Source organism: Trichoderma aggressivum (assembly GCF_033847375.1).
Source record: "Trichoderma aggressivum f. europaeum strain CBS 100526 chromosome Unknown scaffold_067, whole genome shotgun sequence".
Lineage (NCBI taxonomy): Eukaryota > Fungi > Ascomycota > Sordariomycetes > Hypocreales > Hypocreaceae > Trichoderma > Trichoderma aggressivum.
In genome coordinates this window covers 107,257-124,995 of record NW_026946433.1, presented here as the reverse complement: position 1 = coordinate 124,995, position 17,739 = coordinate 107,257, and the positions used below count along the sequence as shown (strand labels likewise).

Genomic DNA, 17,739 nt, shown 5'->3' with positions numbered 1-17,739 from the left:
TGCTATCTTTCGGAAAGGATTAGACATAATGAAAAAAAAACAGTCCTATTCGTTGAGGTATGACAAAGACAAGATTTTCATAAGTGTTGAATGCTTAAATACAGCAAAGGGTTGCTTACGGACTTGCTGTTGGCCGAAACTCCGTGCAGCGGTCCGACATCTCCCGCGCATAGAAAAATAGCTCATGTTTCATTCTCCTAGCAGCTCAATCGAGAGGATTTGACCAATTTAAAAGATTCAGCAATTCGGTGTTTATTTTTGGAGACTGAAATGTGTTTCATAGTCCTATAGGCAATGCCAGCTGTCGTTGTGGGTAACGGAATATAGCGCTGTGGACGAAGACTTGATAACTAAACATTTTTTTTATTTTAAAAGGGCGCACATATACGGTCCGTACATACCTAGCTAGGTATGCTGCATTTGACTTCCAGTCAATGGGCCAAGTGTAACGGGGCATTTAGGGAATGGCTGGGTATCTACATCTTACATGAAAAGGAAAGAGACTTATAAATAGTTTGAACACTTGGTACTCCATTGTTATAATACATTACAGGGTACATAGCATTCTCCGCACGAGAAACCAAATCAAATGTCCCACACTCGCATATGCTCCGTACCGCTTTCCATACTATACAAGTTGCATCGCCTACTACTCGTCTACAGACTCGTCCATTTACCGGAACCATTTACTGGAAGCAAATATACAACCTTGATTCCATTGTTTGTCTACATACATGTATGCTGCCTGGCGCTTAGTAACTGGCTGAGCGCAGATAAGCGAGACCACAACTATGATTTTTTTTCTGAATAAGGTACCAGAGCACGGAGTATGTAATACGATGCAACTACATTGTCTTCTAGGCCGCTGTTTGGAGAAAACCCACAGTTTATCTAGGTAGGTAGGTATAAACTGTTTATCACTGAGATTGGCGCCCAAATCGTTCATTGGATACGGGGTAGAGTTTATTGACCACTTCCAAATGCAGACAGATATGTAGGCAAGGTAGGATATAATCCAGCTTATATAACCAGGCTCTTTCATTTGTAATTGAAGCATAGCTGATTATTCGATTTTAGTAAGATATTGCGTGTGGCCCCGATTATTGGAAATGGGCATCTTTTTTGTATTTATAGGTACTGATGGACTTGTTTCCAAGGTATACCGCGCGCGCATGCACTAACAGCAAAGCCAAGTGAGCCCAATCTTACGCCGTAGATTGCTCAGCTCAACTCTTTCCCCTCTTCCGGAATTTTCACATTCAGAACACTCTAGATATTCGACGCGCAAGGCCACCAGGGCAGATACAAATGTCTGCTGCCAAGCCAATTCTGATTTCAGGCGGCGGCCTTTCATCGCTGCTGCTGGCCCAATCCCTGCGCCGATCCAAGATACCCTTCAGGATATTCGAGCGCGATGCGTCATTTATTTTCCGAGCTCAAGGGTACCGACTAAGGTTATCTACAGAAGGACTTGAGGCCATCGAATCTGTCCTTGATCCCCAAACATGGCAGAAATTCTGGGATAAGTGCGGAAAGACCGGCGGTAGCGGTTTCACTGCAATGGATGCCATAACGGGAGAAGAAACGGAACATACTGCTCCCGAAGCTTTGGCTTCACGAGGCGGCAAAATTGTGGGCATCGCCCGGGGAGATATGCGTAAGGTGTTTGCAGAGGGCTGCGAAGAACACATTGAATGGGCCAAAAACGTAACCGGCTATGAATTAACTGACAGCGGGGTTGTTGCTATATTTTCCGACGGATCCAAGTCAATCGAAGGCTCTATGCTCGTTGGGGGCGAGGGTATCTACTCCAAGGTCGCGAAGCAGCTCTCCGGCGGAAGACTCAAGGTCTACGACACAGGCGCTAGGGGAATACACGGACAGGCCCCCACGACCGCGTTCAAGGGTCTGGGAGAAGGAGTCTTCACCGTGCGGGATAAGACCCGGCCCGACGGTGCCGTGTTCATCATCACCAACATTCGCCCTGATCAAATGGACGACCCCAACATTGAGTTTGGATGGACAATGGGAGGCCAGCCAGGTGTAATCCAGGTCCCCAACGACGATTACAGCATCGTGGGCAAACAGGCTGCTGACATCGCCAAGTCACTTGTGAAGAATTGGCATCCGCGATTCAAGCCCTTGTTTGATGAGATGATCGAGTCCGAAGCGGCATTTTGGAAGATTACGTGCTCGACTCCATCAGGTGTACCAGAATGGCCAAACGAACCTCGTGTGACAGTCATAGGGGACGCCGTACACTCAATGACACCCGCGGGAGGAATTGGGGCGAATACTGCCGTTCAGGATTCTGCGCTGCTAGGAAGATTACTGGGTGAGGCTGGAGGCTATGAACCTGGCATTACGGCTGCCTACGAAAAAGAAATGAGGATTTATGGCAGCAAAGCTGTTCATCAGAGCTATACGACGGCAGTCAGTTCGTTTGGCGTTAAAATTGACGAAGCGACCAGTCCAACTGTCTAGACTTGATGCATTCGGTTATAAGATGAAAGCATGGCTGCACGGTAATGTAAGGACACGCATTTCTCATTAGAATTGGGTTGCCTTTTGTTAGTACAGCGTGTTGAGGAGTGGTCGGTACTGCGTATCTTAATACACCATAATCGGGTAGACCCAGGTTTGGCTTGAATGAACAATCGCATTTATTGTCTCAGTGAGAGATTATTACGAATCAGAAGCAAACTCACTGTAAATACTTACATAGTCTAAAAGTCTCTTAAAGAGGATTACTGTCGTGTCTACGGAAATACCATCCAAAGTCTATACATGGTATGATGGAAGCTACACTCTTGCTTAGGATCAAGGAACAAATAAGGAACAGTGATGCTGTTCTAGGGCTTTTATATGCGTCATCTAACACGATATTGCCAAATGGGTATGTGAATAGCCCTGTCTATATCCGAACCGTTGAAAGACATGGGAAGGGGGTCATTTATATATCGGCCTACAAACCACCGCAGCGATTGCTTATGCAGCAGGTATTCTTGGACAATTAGCCTCGCGACCCTGGCACCTACTACAGCAATGCTTAGGAAATGGATGGCAGTAATTTCACGATTCATAGAGCCGTGTATCATAAATAATTCTCTTATTGATAGGCTATTCATGTTGGAAGTTTCCTCGCCGATTTCCTGGTAGGCTATTCATCTCGGGAACTCCCTTGTTTCTGCCATGTGTTGTGTGGAGATCCTGGCTAGCTACTCTCAACGGGGGGACTTCTTAATTTGCATCACTGGGTTTTGTTTCAACCAAGTCGGTGGTAAGTGTAGATTTAGTCCGGATCTTTAGTCACTTGGCTAATTATCTACCCATACTTTCGGCACTGGCGAAAGCTTTCTTGGTTTAATGTGATATCTGTGAATAACATATTTTGATCCATCCATTGCCTTGGTAAACTGAACATCTCTTCCTACGATGGTCATGTTGTTCATGAGTCAGAAGATGTTGCTATACCCACGCACCCAAGTATAGTGGTTACAATGAACCAAAAAATCCGTTTCTGTTGTATTTATGAAGTGGAATGTCTCATATACTGAGGGCATTTGGTTCTAGAATTGCCCGAGTTTGGGTCAGTTCATCAATGATAAAGATTACTGATCTTTACCAATTGGGGAAATGGTAGATTGGAACTACTTACCAAGTTGGTTTATTCAAGATGTTGATGAGTCAACTGGAATTGCCTTCTACAGGGATGTTTTCAGTTAGACTTTGTTGTTGCACGAAGGAACAAACACAATGTTTCTCTCTTGACAGACCATTTCCGAGTCAAATGTAAAACGACGATGTAGAAAAGAGTTATGTATTAGTATCAGACAATCCACTGTTGACAAATCTTTCGGTTACTCTCCTCCATACAATAGTGCAGCCTTGCTCATAGTCAAGTCAAATGAAATTATATTTACCTAAATCGGCATATATAAATACAGATCGTTTAATTCTTCTTCTTCCCTTGCGTTATCGAGATTTTAAACAAGTTAAAAACATGGCAGATATTACTGATGACCCGACGCCGGAGACTATGAGTGTCTCCGAGGACCCAAACTCGCTGGAAAGAGGACAGAGTAGCCAACCTGCTACTAGAGAAAAAAATGAGGATAAACAAGGAAGTCAATATCAGCAGTTGCCCTATTCCAACGGGCGATGGGATTGGGGGACAGATCCAGACAATCCACACAATTGGCCTGCCAGCAGGAAGGCATGGCAGATCGCCATTGTTTCTTCAATGGCATTCACAGCGTTTGTTTGCACACCTGCAGACGCTAACAGTACATATATCTAACGTTCTGACCAGATTCTTCGGCACCTCAATCAATGAATTCGGTGTGACGACAACACAATCGATTCTACTTCTTTCGCTCTATGTCTTCGCGCTTGCGCTGGGGCCAGTAATTGGGGGACCCTTGTCGGAGACGATTGGTAGATACTATATCTTCATGGTAGGCGTCCTCATCGGAACTCTTTTTGCATTCTTCGCTTTTTATCTGGTCTCTTCTTCGCCCCCACATTGGCAATCTCTGGCGGAACTCTTACCGAGATATATAAGCCGGAACACCGAGGCATACCATCTACTTTTTTCATCACGACCCCTTTACTGGGGCCGGGTTTTGGGTACTTATGGCAATGAATAACGAATACCTTTCCTAAAGTGAGAAAAGAAATTTGCTAACTGTCATCCTCATGGTCCTGTTATTGGAGGTTTTGTTACGCACAGAAAGGGCTGGCGATGGACACAGTGGACGGTTGTTTTCTTTTCAATCTTTAGCCTTCTTCTTGGTCTTCTTTTCGGCAGAGAAACCTTTCATCCGATTCTCAAGAAACGCAAAGCAAAGCAACTTGGCCAGCCATTACCACCGCCGCCACCTCTCCGTATGAGGCTGAAGCTCTTCATGACTATCGCGCTCTTTCGGCCCTTACTCATGCTGGCGATTGAGCCAATTACAACCCTATTCTGCTTGTATTCGGCGTTGGAGTTTGCCACTCTATTCTCATTTTTCGCTGCAATACCGTATGTGTTCCAAGAAGTGTACCACATCTCCATGGAGCAAGTGGGCTTGGTGTTTATTTCCATCATCATCGGCTGTGCTTTGGGCGCCATCACACTTATACTATGCACCAAATATTTTTACCTTCCCCAAGTTGCAAAATATCCTCCTCACCAGGTACCTCCTGAGCATCGGCTGTATGCTACTATGATCGGTAGTATCGGTCTCCCTCTTGGCTTATTTTGGTTTGGTTGGACGTCAAGGTCCGATATATCTTGGGCCAGTCCCGCAGTTGCTATAATCCCATTTACTTGGGGCAATTTGTGTTTGTTTACAGGCAGCCTGCAGTACTTGATTGACACCTATCAGGGAATGACCATCGCAAGTGCCGTGAGCGCTAATAGTCTGGCCAGATATATTCTCTCTGGGGCATTTCCACTATTTATTACTCAGAGTAAGTAATATCTCGTTTAAACGCGTACTGTAATGTAGCTGACACATTAATTGTAGTGTGTACAGAAGCTTGGGCATTGGCTGGGCAAGCAGCCTACTTGGCTTTTTGGCAGTGGCACTTTTGCCGGTTCCATGGATTTTTTTCAAGTTTGGAAAGCTTATTAGATCAAAAAGTCGACATGAGGCGTCCAAATTCTAATCTCCTCGCTACACAGATTTTATAGTCCTTGGCGGCCTCAGCTCCAAAATTGCTGGCAAAACCTACACGGTATTGATAAACTAGATGGGGGTTGTCTTGAAAAGGGTAGTGTGGCCGCAACGAATAATTTTATTGGCAGCCATTTTGTACTTGGTTGGCATGTTGGCTATCCGTGTCTTATTGTCATCAATACGGTGTAGGTGTTGTTATATACCGATAGATTCAGTAATTTCATAACACTCAATCACTGAAGAGAATTATCCAAATTGATGCGCAATGCTTGTAAAGTGCGTCAAGATACGCAACAAATTTGCATGAGAGCTTCCTGGGAATTGCTCTGCGATATAGAAAAAGTACAAGATTTCATGACTAGTAGGTAGATTGTTTTAGTGCTATCCTCAGCACTATGCAGGCGATGACGAAATAAATATATAAATATAGTGAGCTGAAGTTTCCGCTCCCGCCGAAGTCTTAAGCCATTTATTATGGAGATCTTACCAAGACCTAGAGGGGTCGCTAACACTGACAAAGGAGGGAAAAACCATATTTTCAAACGTGGAAGGCCATCTTCTCTCATGGTGTTACTAGTCAAGGCATTGCTGATATAGTGGCCTATGTGTTCGACATAATTACGACATGTCTGACGACGGGAGCATAAAGAAAGATTAGTTCTCCATTGCGCCTGGATGTGTCAAATCACTGACAAAGCGAGCACGCCGCCTCAATGAGCTTAAGAAGGGCGATTACAATATCCCTCCAAGCATATTGTATGGTGCTTAACATAGTTATGACAGTTTACGCACTTTAGTGCGAAGGTAACGGGAGATAGAACAAACCTAAACAGATTGTACCAGATGGCAAAACGAACAGAGAGACCATTTACTGATATATAATAAGCTTTACATCCCAAGGTTTATGACGGATATTTGTGTTATATCTTGCCGTCTGATCTTGCGCATACGATTTACGGACTTTGTTTCTGTCCCATCCGCAATCCAACACATCGCACACAAAGCTCCCAGAGGAAACATTATTCCCTCTTAAAAAGTCATGACACGGAAGAAGATTACGAGAAGTAAAGTAGCAGTCTGTGGACTAGGTAAGAATGAAAGCTTCCTTCAGCTAAATTACACCTTAACCCCGTCCCTAATGATGACACCAACTGTCACTACACTACTAACTCAGCATGCGGAAAGGCATTGCAGGTATTTCGGCCGTGAAGAACTTGACTGAAGCTGGATTCGATGTGACTGGATTCGAAGCTTCTGATGCAATTGGCGGCCTCTGGCACTATACCGAGGATGCGAGGACAAGCTGCTTATATAGTAAGCTGTACCATCTCCTACTGAATTTCTGTGTCTCACGATCATTTTATCCGACAGATACAAGAGCGCTAGGTCGGAGGGATACGGTAAGTGAGCTGACAATCTTTAAAGAACAAATTGACGAATGCTATAGTTCGGCTTTTCCGACTTTCCCTATGCCGGTAGTACGTCTGACATTGTTCAATTGCATGCGTAACTTCATAGACGTTGATGTTTACATAGGGTTCCTAGGTGCATCTAATGAGCCGCTCTACCCAACGGAAATCCAGGCATTTCTGGAGTCATATGCTGAGCATTTTGACATTGTTCACCGATTTCGACTCAATACAAAAGTGACAACCGTCAGTCGAGTTGGCGATAAGTGGTCATTATTGCTTACGAGTGCAGAAGGCAAAAGGGAAGAAGAAATGTTTGATAGGTTGGTCGTTTGTACTGGACTCTTCCAAACACCAAAACAGCCTCGTGTTGAAGGGCTCGACCAATTCAGAGGTAAAATTTTAAATGCCCATACATACAAAAGGTAAGAGGATACCTGTGCGCAATATCGTGGCCAAGCTGTAAGGTCTCTAATTCGAAGCTTCTTAGCCCAAAGAATTTCGACGGGAAGCGAGTATTGGTTGTTGGACTTGGCTCTACGGCAACAGACATTGCCAGAGGTCTTGCAGGCAGAGCCAATCAAGTTTTCATATCTCACCGAAATGGGTGCCTGATGGTAGAAATGATTTCCAACTCAGTCAAAATATCTGCTGATATGATATGCAGTTGCCATACGGTAAGGCAAACGATGTATGCTTTCCCCCTCTCCGCGAGCAGCGGAAAGCGGCGAAAAGGCCACCCTTTGAACAAAGCCGAATGCTCCACAAAGCTTTTATCCAAATACAAGACGAAGCATTCGATCTACAGCCAGAGTGGGGTCTTGATAACGCTCCTGCAATGCCTCATAAGCTACCAATCATTGGAGACGAATTCTACGATCTTCTCGTATCCGGGGCTGTTACCTTGGTTGCCGGGGTACAAAGGGTTCTTGAGTCCCATGTAGAACTCACAGACGGGAACAAACTGAAAGTCGATGTCATAATATTTGCAATTGGCTACAACAAGTCTTTTTCACTGTTGGGTCCCTACGATCCCTCTAGACATATGCCCCAGGCATGGAAAGACGCTCGTGGTTCTATGGGACGACCTCTCCCAAGGCTTTATCAGGGCATCTTTTCGTTGGATTTCCCAGACTCTCTCGCCTACTCGGAAAATGTAGGTCCCACTTTGTCTGCTTCGATCAATGCGGATCTGGCATCGATGGCCCTGGCCCAGGTGTGGCTCGGAACCTCAAGGTTGCCGTCCGCTGGTGAGATGACGAAGAGTGCAGACAAACAAAATCAGATGGCGATATCCCTGGCGAAGGACGGCGAGATTTTCGACCCTGCCTTTGTGGATAGAGCGGAATGGAATATATGGGCTGATAGGGCGGCAGGTTTGGGTATTCAGGACAGAATTGGGTATGGGTGGAAATCCTGGTGGCTGTGGTTGACAGACTATCATCTTTACAAAACACTTTTGGATGGAAAGTTTGTGCCACAGGTCTATAGAATTTTTGATGAAGGGAAACGGAAACCGTGGAAAGGCGCTCGTGAATCATTTTTCATGGCCAATGGAATGAGTTGACCACTCATTGCCTGTCGGAAGCTCCGATACCTGAGATTACGTTTGTGTTAGATGTTTCGGTAATTGCTTCGATGTTAGTCCCGAAATTCCGAGTTTATGTTCCGAAGATTTACTATAAAGACATTGCATGCGAATACTGCACTTTCTCTGGTATATTGAACTTTCACATACCGTATTCGCTCTTAAGCAACGCAACCATGCCTCTTCTCAGAAGCTACTTTACTACCAAACCAGCACTTCAGGAAAAGGATTTGACCGATTTGAAAGGAAGAGTGAGATAAATAACAGAGCTTCCGTCCATATGAGCGCCGATTTAACTGACGTGTTTATGCAAAGGTCTTTATCATCACTGGAGGTACTGGAGGCATAGGTCTTGAGTTGGCCAAGATCTTATATCACGCCAATGCGAGCCGAATATATATTCTTTCAAGATCTGCACAGTCAGGAGACACGGCGATTGGGCTGATCAAGACATCGGAGCCTCCCCCTGGAATGAAGCAACGTTCTGCCAAAGATGAAGATATCGTTCGATTCATTGCTCTCGATCTCGGAGATTTCTCCAGTATTAAAGCAGCAGCTGAGTCCTTTCTAAAGCTTGAAACACGCCTTGATATTGTATGGCACAATGCAGCCGTTATGCTTGCACCGGAAGGCAGCGTTAGCAAGCAGGGCCACGAGTTGACCTTTGCAACCAATGTTTTCGGCCCCTTTTTATTCCAGCATTTTCTGACCCCAATCATGCTCCAAACATCACAAAATTCTGCTACAGCAAAGGGATCTGTTAGAGTTTGCTGGGCCGCGTCTGGTGATGGCGTAGTACCGCCAGGAGAAGATGGTATCTTGTGGGATGACTGGAAGCTGAGCTCTCCTGAATTTGGGGGCTTCAAAGGTCGTACTATGAGATACATGCAGAGCAAGGCTGGAAACGCAATACTTGCAGCCGAGATGGCAAAGCTCCATCCAGACATCACCAGCTGCGCATTTAATCCAGGGGCTATCAAGACGGATATTGCCCGACACGCACCATGGTTCTTACAAGCTGTCCACAATTTAATGTCTCATCCGGTACGATTTGGCGCCTTAACGGAGCTTTACGCTGGATTCTCAGACGAAGTTACCAAGAGAAATGGAGGCTTTGTAGTTCCATTTGGCCAAATCGGTACAACCGTCGCAAAGGTCGAGGCTGGAATCGCGGAGAGAAATACTGGTAAGCGACTTTGGGATCTTTGTGATGAATATGTTCGAGATTATTACTAGGAGACGGCTGGTAATATTTTAGGTAAAGTCTGGACACAGGCAAATTATAAGCGGGCAGCGGTGGCATAGGGAGTCGGTTCGTGCGAGAAAATATTGGGAAGTTGGTAGCATTATTTTAATACGAGGAAGAGCTGTTTAGTACTTCTCATGGTTCACGTACCTGGCCATGCTGGCGTAGAGTGTAGCGTGATAATCCGTATGGTGGGCCTGTTTATTTCCTCCTGAATTCTTGTTTGGTGGCGCAGGTCCACGGTCCTACGCTAATAGTGTGTTATGTACAGATCGGAATTTCGGCGCGTGCTTATGGCCCCGAGATTCCGATCTCATCTTCTTGGCCAGTACGAACTCTTCCCCTAATCGACGTCTAACAGTAGCCGGTAGAGGCGCGCAAGAAATGTTGGACAAGCTCCTCTTGACAGCTGCCGCAACGTATTTCGGATTCGAGACTTTCTATACGCTCCAATGGAGAAAGGCGCCGGTTCTCAGTTTACACGCGGCGGAGTAGAGGTTGAGCCTAGAAGAAGGACGGGCCATCTTCGTCGGTCCTGCGAGACATGTCGGAGATCAAAGGTCCGTTGCATTCCTAAAGCAGATAGCAGCAACGCATTTCCACAATGCGAAAGGTGATTCCAATATCCGTTTTTTTTTCGGTGCAGGGGAGAGCACATCATTGACAATTGGCTCAGATGTAGTGTCAATGGGACGACTTGCATCTTCGAGCGCGCCATTGCTCGACCTCGACAAGCCAAATCGATGACGTATGTCCTTCTCCTCCTCCTTGTTCTTGTTCTTGTTCTTGTTCTTGTTCTTGTTCTTGTTCTTGTTCTTGTTCTTGTTCTTGTTCTTGTTCTTGTTCTTGTTCTTGTTCTTCTTCATCTTCATCTTCTTCATCTTCTTTTTGCATTTACCCATTATTTAGCATGATAGACTGACTAGCATATTACAGGAAATCGAAAAGGAAAATTGTTGAGGAGAAAATCGATGGACTAGTTACCCTCATATCGTCGATATCTGCAAAATCCGCCGCGAGAGAAATTCAGCCTCCACTGAATGTGGATTCAGCAACGTCTCTAGTGGCAAGTAGCTCATCAGAATGTACAACATTGTCGCCAACTACTCGCCAAGATGTGGTTGCGAAGGAATTTCTCACTACGGATGAAGCAAAGCAGCTTCTAGCCGATTTTGCCGCTGCTTCTGAAGAATTCTCACCTGTACTACTTCCATCTGAAGCTATCTTGGATTCCCTTCGGTTGGAGAGACCTTGCCTTCTCCTCGCGATTCTCACTGCTTGCGCTCGAGATCATCTTCAAACTAGACTGGAGATGGAATTCCGAAAGATGTTGGCCGACAGAGTGATTGTGAATGCTGAGAAGAATCTAGACTTATTACAAGGGCTATTAGTATATCTTACCTGGTAACATTTACAATATCTCTCTTTCAATTGATGTGTACACTCTAACGTTCGCCTACAAGGAATCATCTCTATTTCAACCCTGCTAAGGAGCAGATTTACCAGTTATCTCAAATGGCGACTTCAATGGCAGCAGAGCTCAAGCTTCCGCCTGATGACTCAGTAAAAGACATATTAATTCAGCAGCGGGGAACTTTTGACAAAAACGGGCAATATGACTTTATCATCGAGAAGATGAGAACATATGTGGCTTGCTACTATGTTGACTCTTGGTAAGTATACCAAATGCATTGCTCAACTGTACAGCTAATATCTCCACCACAAGTATCTCTTTAGCAATGAGGAAACCAACCCACTTTAAATATTCCAAAACTATCGCGGATTGTTGTATCTTGCTGCCCTATGTCTCGCTTACAGCATCTGATGAAATTTTATCATGCTTTGTGCAATTGCAAGGACTGGCTGAAGAAGTTGATCAGCTGTTTCAGTATAATAATATCCGGTGGTTGGAGGTTGTGGATTATATGCAGATACAAGTGATGACGAACAAATTCAAGGCAAAGCTTGATGAAGTATTCAAGAGTTTTCCGCCTGAGGCAAAAGTAAACAGTAAGTGACCATCAAATTCTTCTTCCTCTGCGGTTTATTAGATGCTCATTGCCATAGGCTTAATCCAGAGGAAATGCCTTTATATCCAGATATACATTCAAGAGGTTGGCCTTCATTCCCCGCCACATCATGAGGTCAACATCGACTTCAGTACAATATGCTGCAGCTGGTGTTCATCGTTGCCACGACTTAATATCGCCATATCATGCGTTCGAGCGGCGCAGAATTATATCAACGAGTATGTGTTCTCATCTCCGCAAAGTCTTCGCTCCACCGTTCTCTTTCAAGAGTCGGAACTTCTATATGCCATTCTTGTGCTCGCTGCAGCTACACTTGGGGGCGTCACTGTGAGCAAGCCTAGCCAATTGCGTGAACTTGCAGACATTTCACCTTACCTTATCGCTCTCCGCGATAAAATGATGACGATGGGAACAATAACGCATCAAGGGCAAGATAGACGCGACTACTTTTGGAAAATGACGCAGTTTTTTAAGCATTGCTTGAATTGGAAATCACAGGATGCCGGCAATCAGGCTCCCTGTCTAGGCACCTGTTCCTCCAGTGGCGACGACAGTATGTCCTTTGTGAGAATCTTGGAGAACATACCCACAGAGGAGGTAGTCCAGAAAGACACCATGTTTAATCTATTGGATATGAGCTGGATAATGAGCGATTCGGAGTTTTGATATTGTTTTCCTAATTTAGACTTGGCAATTGTTCGAGCAATCCCAATGCAATACCCGTCTTGGTAAATGAGAATGGAAAGAAATATGCTATCTTGTGCATTTAAGTCTAAATCGAATCTTGTTTGGTAGTGCTCCTTTAAATTACCCCACCCATAGTACTGTGACCACACCGATTGTTCTGTCTCGACGTTTAAAACCTGATTTCATATCCAGGCGATGTACCACATAGCACCCAACTGCCGCTCTTACAGAACGGCCAAGTGATCTTGATTCTGTCGAGAAACTGAACAATGCTTCGCGTTTGCTCATGATGGTAAATATTCTTAACTCGGGTTGCGTCTTTTGTTACGCTCCAATACAGTCTAGTTAAATGGACTGACCTTCTTCCGATTGTGAAAGTTATTGTCAGGCTTCTCCCAGTTTTCGTTGGGCATCAGTCATGACTCGAGTCCAGACAAACGCTTGGCAACGTCAGCATATGTCAACAATTCGACGTTACATTGCATCAGCACTAGCAGACTTAATATGTCGGAGAGTAGACTTGGTAGATGAACTACTTTACATGTTGGTGCTGACAAGTTGTGGATGTCTCAAGTTTCGGCAACAACTGTTCCGGTCTTCGACTTTCAGATAAGTCTGACTGGTTACTTATACAAACTCCACTGAAGCCACTAAGAAGTACTTAATCACGACGTGAAGCGCATACTTGGATTCCTCCTCCTTTTTTGTTCTTCTCTATAGAAAAAGGAAAACCAGTTGCCCTCAGTATGCGCCCTCTCACGCTTTCCCTTCTAGTTACTTCTACAAGTCACCTGGGTGCCATAGCCAAAGGTGGCATGTCAGTTACGAACCCGGAGTTGGGTAGCAGTTGTGTAGGTTACATATTACAATACTTTCACACGCTTTAATTAACGCCAAAAGGAAGTGCAGCGAACTACATAATAAGTTGCCATCTCTTGTTCACTACGCATCGTCGTCGGAATACGAATCTCGCAATGCCGGATATTACTCCAAGCAACAACAGGAGCTTCATCCAGCATGTATACTAAGACCAAAGGTCGCAGATGACGTCTCGCTTATTCTACAGATCGCAAATTCCTTGCAATGTCCATTTGCTGTAGCATCTGGAGGGCATATGTCCTGGAAGGGATCATCAAACATTGATGGAGGCTTTCTTATTGACCTAAGGGCAATGAATAAGATTAACATCCATCATGAGCGCCAAATGGTCGAACTAGGCCCTGGTACAACGTGGATAACTGTTTATGCTGCCCTGGAACCATATGATATTTCGACGGCTGGAGGGCGAATTAGCGGAGTTGGGGTTGGTGGTTTCCTTTTAGGCGGTGAGTTGCTGGAACAGCCACATAGTTGGATATGCTACTGACATTCATGATAAGGCGGCATCGCCTTCGCATCCGCTGAGAAGGGGTTTGGTGCAAACAACGTGATCAACTACGAGATTGTACTCTCTAATGGTACGATTGTCAGCGCAAACGAAGCTGAGAATGAAGACTTATTCTGGGCGATGAAACTACCTTCCACGAATTATGGCATTGTTACTCGATTTGACATGCGCACTTATCCCTCTTCTGCGATATGGGGAGCCGTCAACGTGTATCCCTTCACGCCAACTGTTGCAGCAGAACTCTCCGCACAGTCTGAAAAATGGGGGCACGACGACACAAACAAAGACAACATGGTATCGTTCGCTATGATGCGAAACAAGGGCAGGAGTGCAGCCTTGGCAGTCCAAGTTAATGAAGTTGGAATCGCCCAAGATCCACTGACATCCAGTACACCTATTATGCATTTGGAGACCACAGGAAGTACCTATAAAGTGGTGCGTGAGGTAGTTGATAGCGCTCTTGCGGCCACAACGCGAACCAGATGGCACACAATTACGACAAAGATCGATACGGAATATTTCATGGACGTTTTTGAGAAGAGCGAAATTATCATGAAACGTCATGATGACCGTGAGAATATCCTCTGGAGTATAGCGATCCAACATTTTCAGAAGAGCTTCATCAACGCAGCCAAAGAAAGTCCAATCTTCAATGCCCTAGGGGAAGGGAAGGATGACTTAGTCAGTGAGTACTGGGAGATCCCGATAGCTTTCGATTACCACTAACTAAACAATCTAGATATCCATATTCGAATGGAGTGGGCAAACCCTGATGACGATGCTGCATTAGAGGAAGCTGCTTATGAACTCGGCACTTTAGCTGAGACTGAGGCTCGAAAAAGAGGTATACTGAATGATTTTATTTATTTGAATTACGCCGATGGAAATCAGCCTGTTTATGAACGCTCTGTTACACCTAGAGATATGGAAAAGATGAGAAAGGTAAAGAAAGCATATGATCCGGCGGGAATATTTGACAGACTTTGGAGGGGTGGCTATAAACTGCCAGTAGAGAGGGGCAATATGAGTCAGAGTGATGCGGGTAACAAACACGATGAGCTCTAACCGGTATTCACCGCTACGGAGTACAGGAGACACTATTACTCTAGAATATACCTTGTCATTTACTCTTCCATTTATACATATGAATGCGACTTTCCAGATTTTTATTACTGCTATCGTAGATAGTGCGAACGTCTAACATTAAAAAGAGATACCCGCGATATGCTGTTCTCTCCCTCTTTCTGCGAAGTGCAGGTGTATCAGCCCTTTTCATTAATATCTCAATCAAGGAATAAATCATAAAGACGACAAATCCTATCTAGACATTGAGCGTTTCAACTATGCTGGGATGATAGCAGCTTCATTAGAAGCACTATAATAACACAAACCAGAAAACCAGGGTAGAAGAGATCTCTCCATCCCAATTGCACTAGCTCGATTAGCTGCTCTGCAACCAAGGCGCCTCAACCGTCCAGAATAAAATGCGAACATGCAGCTCATTAACAGCAAAATCAACAAGCTCCTCCTTTGTGAACGGGTTTCCAGTATTCTGGTTTATCTCTTTCAGATCTGGTTCTTGAAAGGCCACCACCGTAATAGGTACCTCATCATCATACATCGGGATGTATACATACGAGTTTTGCTCCTGTCCCGGCTTATTTGGAATCAAGTCTGGTCCCCCGACACCCACACCATGCTTCGCGTAAAAGTTAAATGAGTCGGTGAACCGGTTGTTGGTATTATTCCATCCGTCGGGCCAGAAATTAACGTATTGCACAGCGTAGCTCTTCTTGAAGGCATGGGCTGCGTAGCCAGCATTTTCCAGCTCGCCTAAGAAGTACTCTTCGTCGGTGTAGTTATTTGTACCCTCAGTAACGGAGACGGACGTTTCTGGCAAATTGATGCCAGTAATCTTGCCGTCAAATTCTTCAGCTAGGGCACTTAGGAGAGCTTGATAACGATGTCGCACTCGTGGGTTCCACTGCTGCGCAACCCATCCAGTGATTGTGAAATTGGCGTCACATGCAGTTCCGTCACAAGCTGGAGCGCTTCCATTGTTGTAATATGGTGTCTTCAAGTATTTGGGTACAGGGTCGACAGTAGCATTGAAACTCCTATCTTGAAGTTGTACCCAGAACTTTTTGCCTCTGGCGAGGACCTTTTCGTAATCGTCTCTTATGTTGGAGAAATCATAATCATCCTTCGCCGGTTCAAGGGACTTCCAACTATACAACGCTTGAATTCCAACAACCTCTGGTCGATACAAGAGACTGAGAGCGTGCTCATCAACTTGGCTGTTATATAGCCATTGTTCCAGAGCTAAGGAATTATCAGACTTTGGTGACGGGGCAGCGAGAGCCTGCGCAGCTATCGCCGCATAAGCCAAATAATAGAGATGCATTTAGGAAAAGGAGTCGAAAGGGTTTGAAATGCTATGAGAGTCTGTGAATATATCAGGGCTGTCTTGAGAGGTTGGAATAGGTAATACAGATTGGACATTAGACAAACCTTGCCTTTTATATGGAACAGACAAACTTCACCAAGCCACTTCATCGGTCATAACATCGGCCGTTCGCGATAGAACATTTGCAGTTCTCAATACGAAGCTGTCTTTCGCCGAGTGCCTTAGCGCTTATCTCGGTGGGTTTAAACGAGCCTTTAAAGCCTTGACATGAGTTGCGTTAACAAGGGCAAAATGCTGAAACACTATCGTGTCTTGAAGCGGTGCTTGAATAAAGATACCTCATTTGGTTGACTGTGTAGCGTCCAAGGCTGTCAATACGAGTTTCGGAGTCTTCCGGTGGGCTGCTTAGCACTGGTATAAGGGGTATTAGTTGCTACATGAGTCAAGACGTCAAAGTAAGCCGAGGAGATAGCAATGCTTTTAGGCTATTACGGAGTTTCCGTTTTTTTTCCGGCAAACTTTGTACTTCATTGAGTACGGCTGCAGTACCAGACAACAAGGGTAGACCTAAAATAAGGAATCATATTCACTCACAGTTTTTAGGAACACGGGCCCTTTTAGGTTCAGAACTGGATCCAACTGAACTAGTTTAAAGCAATCATTATCCGTTGCGGTGAAGAAGCCGCCGGGCTGCCGCAATCGGAGACAGTGGATTACGGACGGAATATACGCACTAATCATTTTCTGCAAGGCCACGGGACACTCGGGGCTTGAACATATGGAAAGAAGTTCTTTTAGTTGTTTCTTTTTTTCACTGAAATTGAACGTGCAAATAATCGTGGGAATACCTTTTTTCTTACCATACGTAGTGTCAAACACGTCTAGCCCTTGGCCATCGATGTATAAGGTTATATATAGCCTCAATACTACTAAGAGTATCTGGGACACGCCTGGTAATTACGAGACGCAGTGCTGACTTTTGAGTTCAAACTTACATGAAGGAGTTTACAAGCTATATGTAGGAAAAGGTGACGTTAAATTTCCTTCTGTATAACTGGAGTATTAAGCCGAAGGAATTGGGTAACAAACAGGCTACTATATGATATTCAGTATTCATCCCTTACCATCTTTCATCGCCTATTCGATCATTGTGAAAAGCGAGATATATCATAAAATCTTGTATGAATGATGCAATAATGGTTGATAAATGCTTTGGTAGCCAAGTCGAATTGAACGCTCATATACTTACATCCTTTCAACAGTCAGTGCTGCCAGTGGGATTGGCCAAGGATAGTGTAACTGTATGAAGATCCATGCAA

The 17,739-nt window shown here is 44.8% G+C and overlaps 5 protein-coding genes across 5 annotated transcripts; 3 read left to right on the top strand and 2 right to left on the bottom strand.

Moving 5' to 3' along the window:
• Nucleotides 1–1,308: 1,308 nt before the first annotated feature.
• On the top strand, nt 1,309–2,484 carry Triagg1_10209 (uncharacterized protein; the record flags this gene model as incomplete). Its single annotated transcript, XM_062894256.1, has 1 exon — nt 1,309–2,484. The coding sequence occupies one exon, from the start codon at nt 1,309–1,311 to the stop codon at nt 2,482–2,484; it is 1,176 nt and encodes a 391-aa protein (XP_062750858.1).
• A 4,357-nt stretch (nt 2,485–6,841) lies between these two features.
• On the top strand, nt 6,842–9,899 carry Triagg1_10208 (uncharacterized protein; the record flags this gene model as incomplete). Its single annotated transcript, XM_062894255.1, has 7 exons — nt 6,842–6,980; nt 7,038–7,066; nt 7,114–7,144; nt 7,203–7,321; nt 7,743–8,476; nt 8,830–8,914; nt 8,979–9,899. 7 exons carry the CDS (start codon nt 6,842–6,844, stop codon nt 9,897–9,899), a joined length of 2,058 nt encoding a protein of 685 aa, XP_062750857.1.
• Nucleotides 9,900–10,463: 564 nt separating this feature from the next.
• Triagg1_10207 (uncharacterized protein) lies at nt 10,464–10,811 on the bottom strand (the record flags this gene model as incomplete). The annotated part of the gene is made up of 1 exon (XM_062894254.1): nt 10,464–10,811. One exon carries the CDS (start codon nt 10,809–10,811, stop codon nt 10,464–10,466), a length of 348 nt encoding a protein of 115 aa, XP_062750856.1.
• A 3,019-nt stretch (nt 10,812–13,830) lies between these two features.
• Nucleotides 13,831–15,078, top strand: Triagg1_10206 (CAZyme family AA7; the record flags this gene model as incomplete). Its single annotated transcript, XM_062894252.1, has 3 exons — nt 13,831–13,951; nt 14,006–14,698; nt 14,753–15,078. The coding sequence occupies 3 exons, from the start codon at nt 13,831–13,833 to the stop codon at nt 15,076–15,078; spliced, it is 1,140 nt and encodes a 379-aa protein (XP_062750855.1).
• Nucleotides 15,079–15,454: 376 nt separating this feature from the next.
• On the bottom strand, nt 15,455–16,417 carry Triagg1_10205 (uncharacterized protein; the record flags this gene model as incomplete). Its single annotated transcript, XM_062894251.1, has 1 exon — nt 15,455–16,417. The coding sequence occupies one exon, from the start codon at nt 16,415–16,417 to the stop codon at nt 15,455–15,457; it is 963 nt and encodes a 320-aa protein (XP_062750854.1).
• Nucleotides 16,418–17,739: the final 1,322 nt, after the last annotated feature.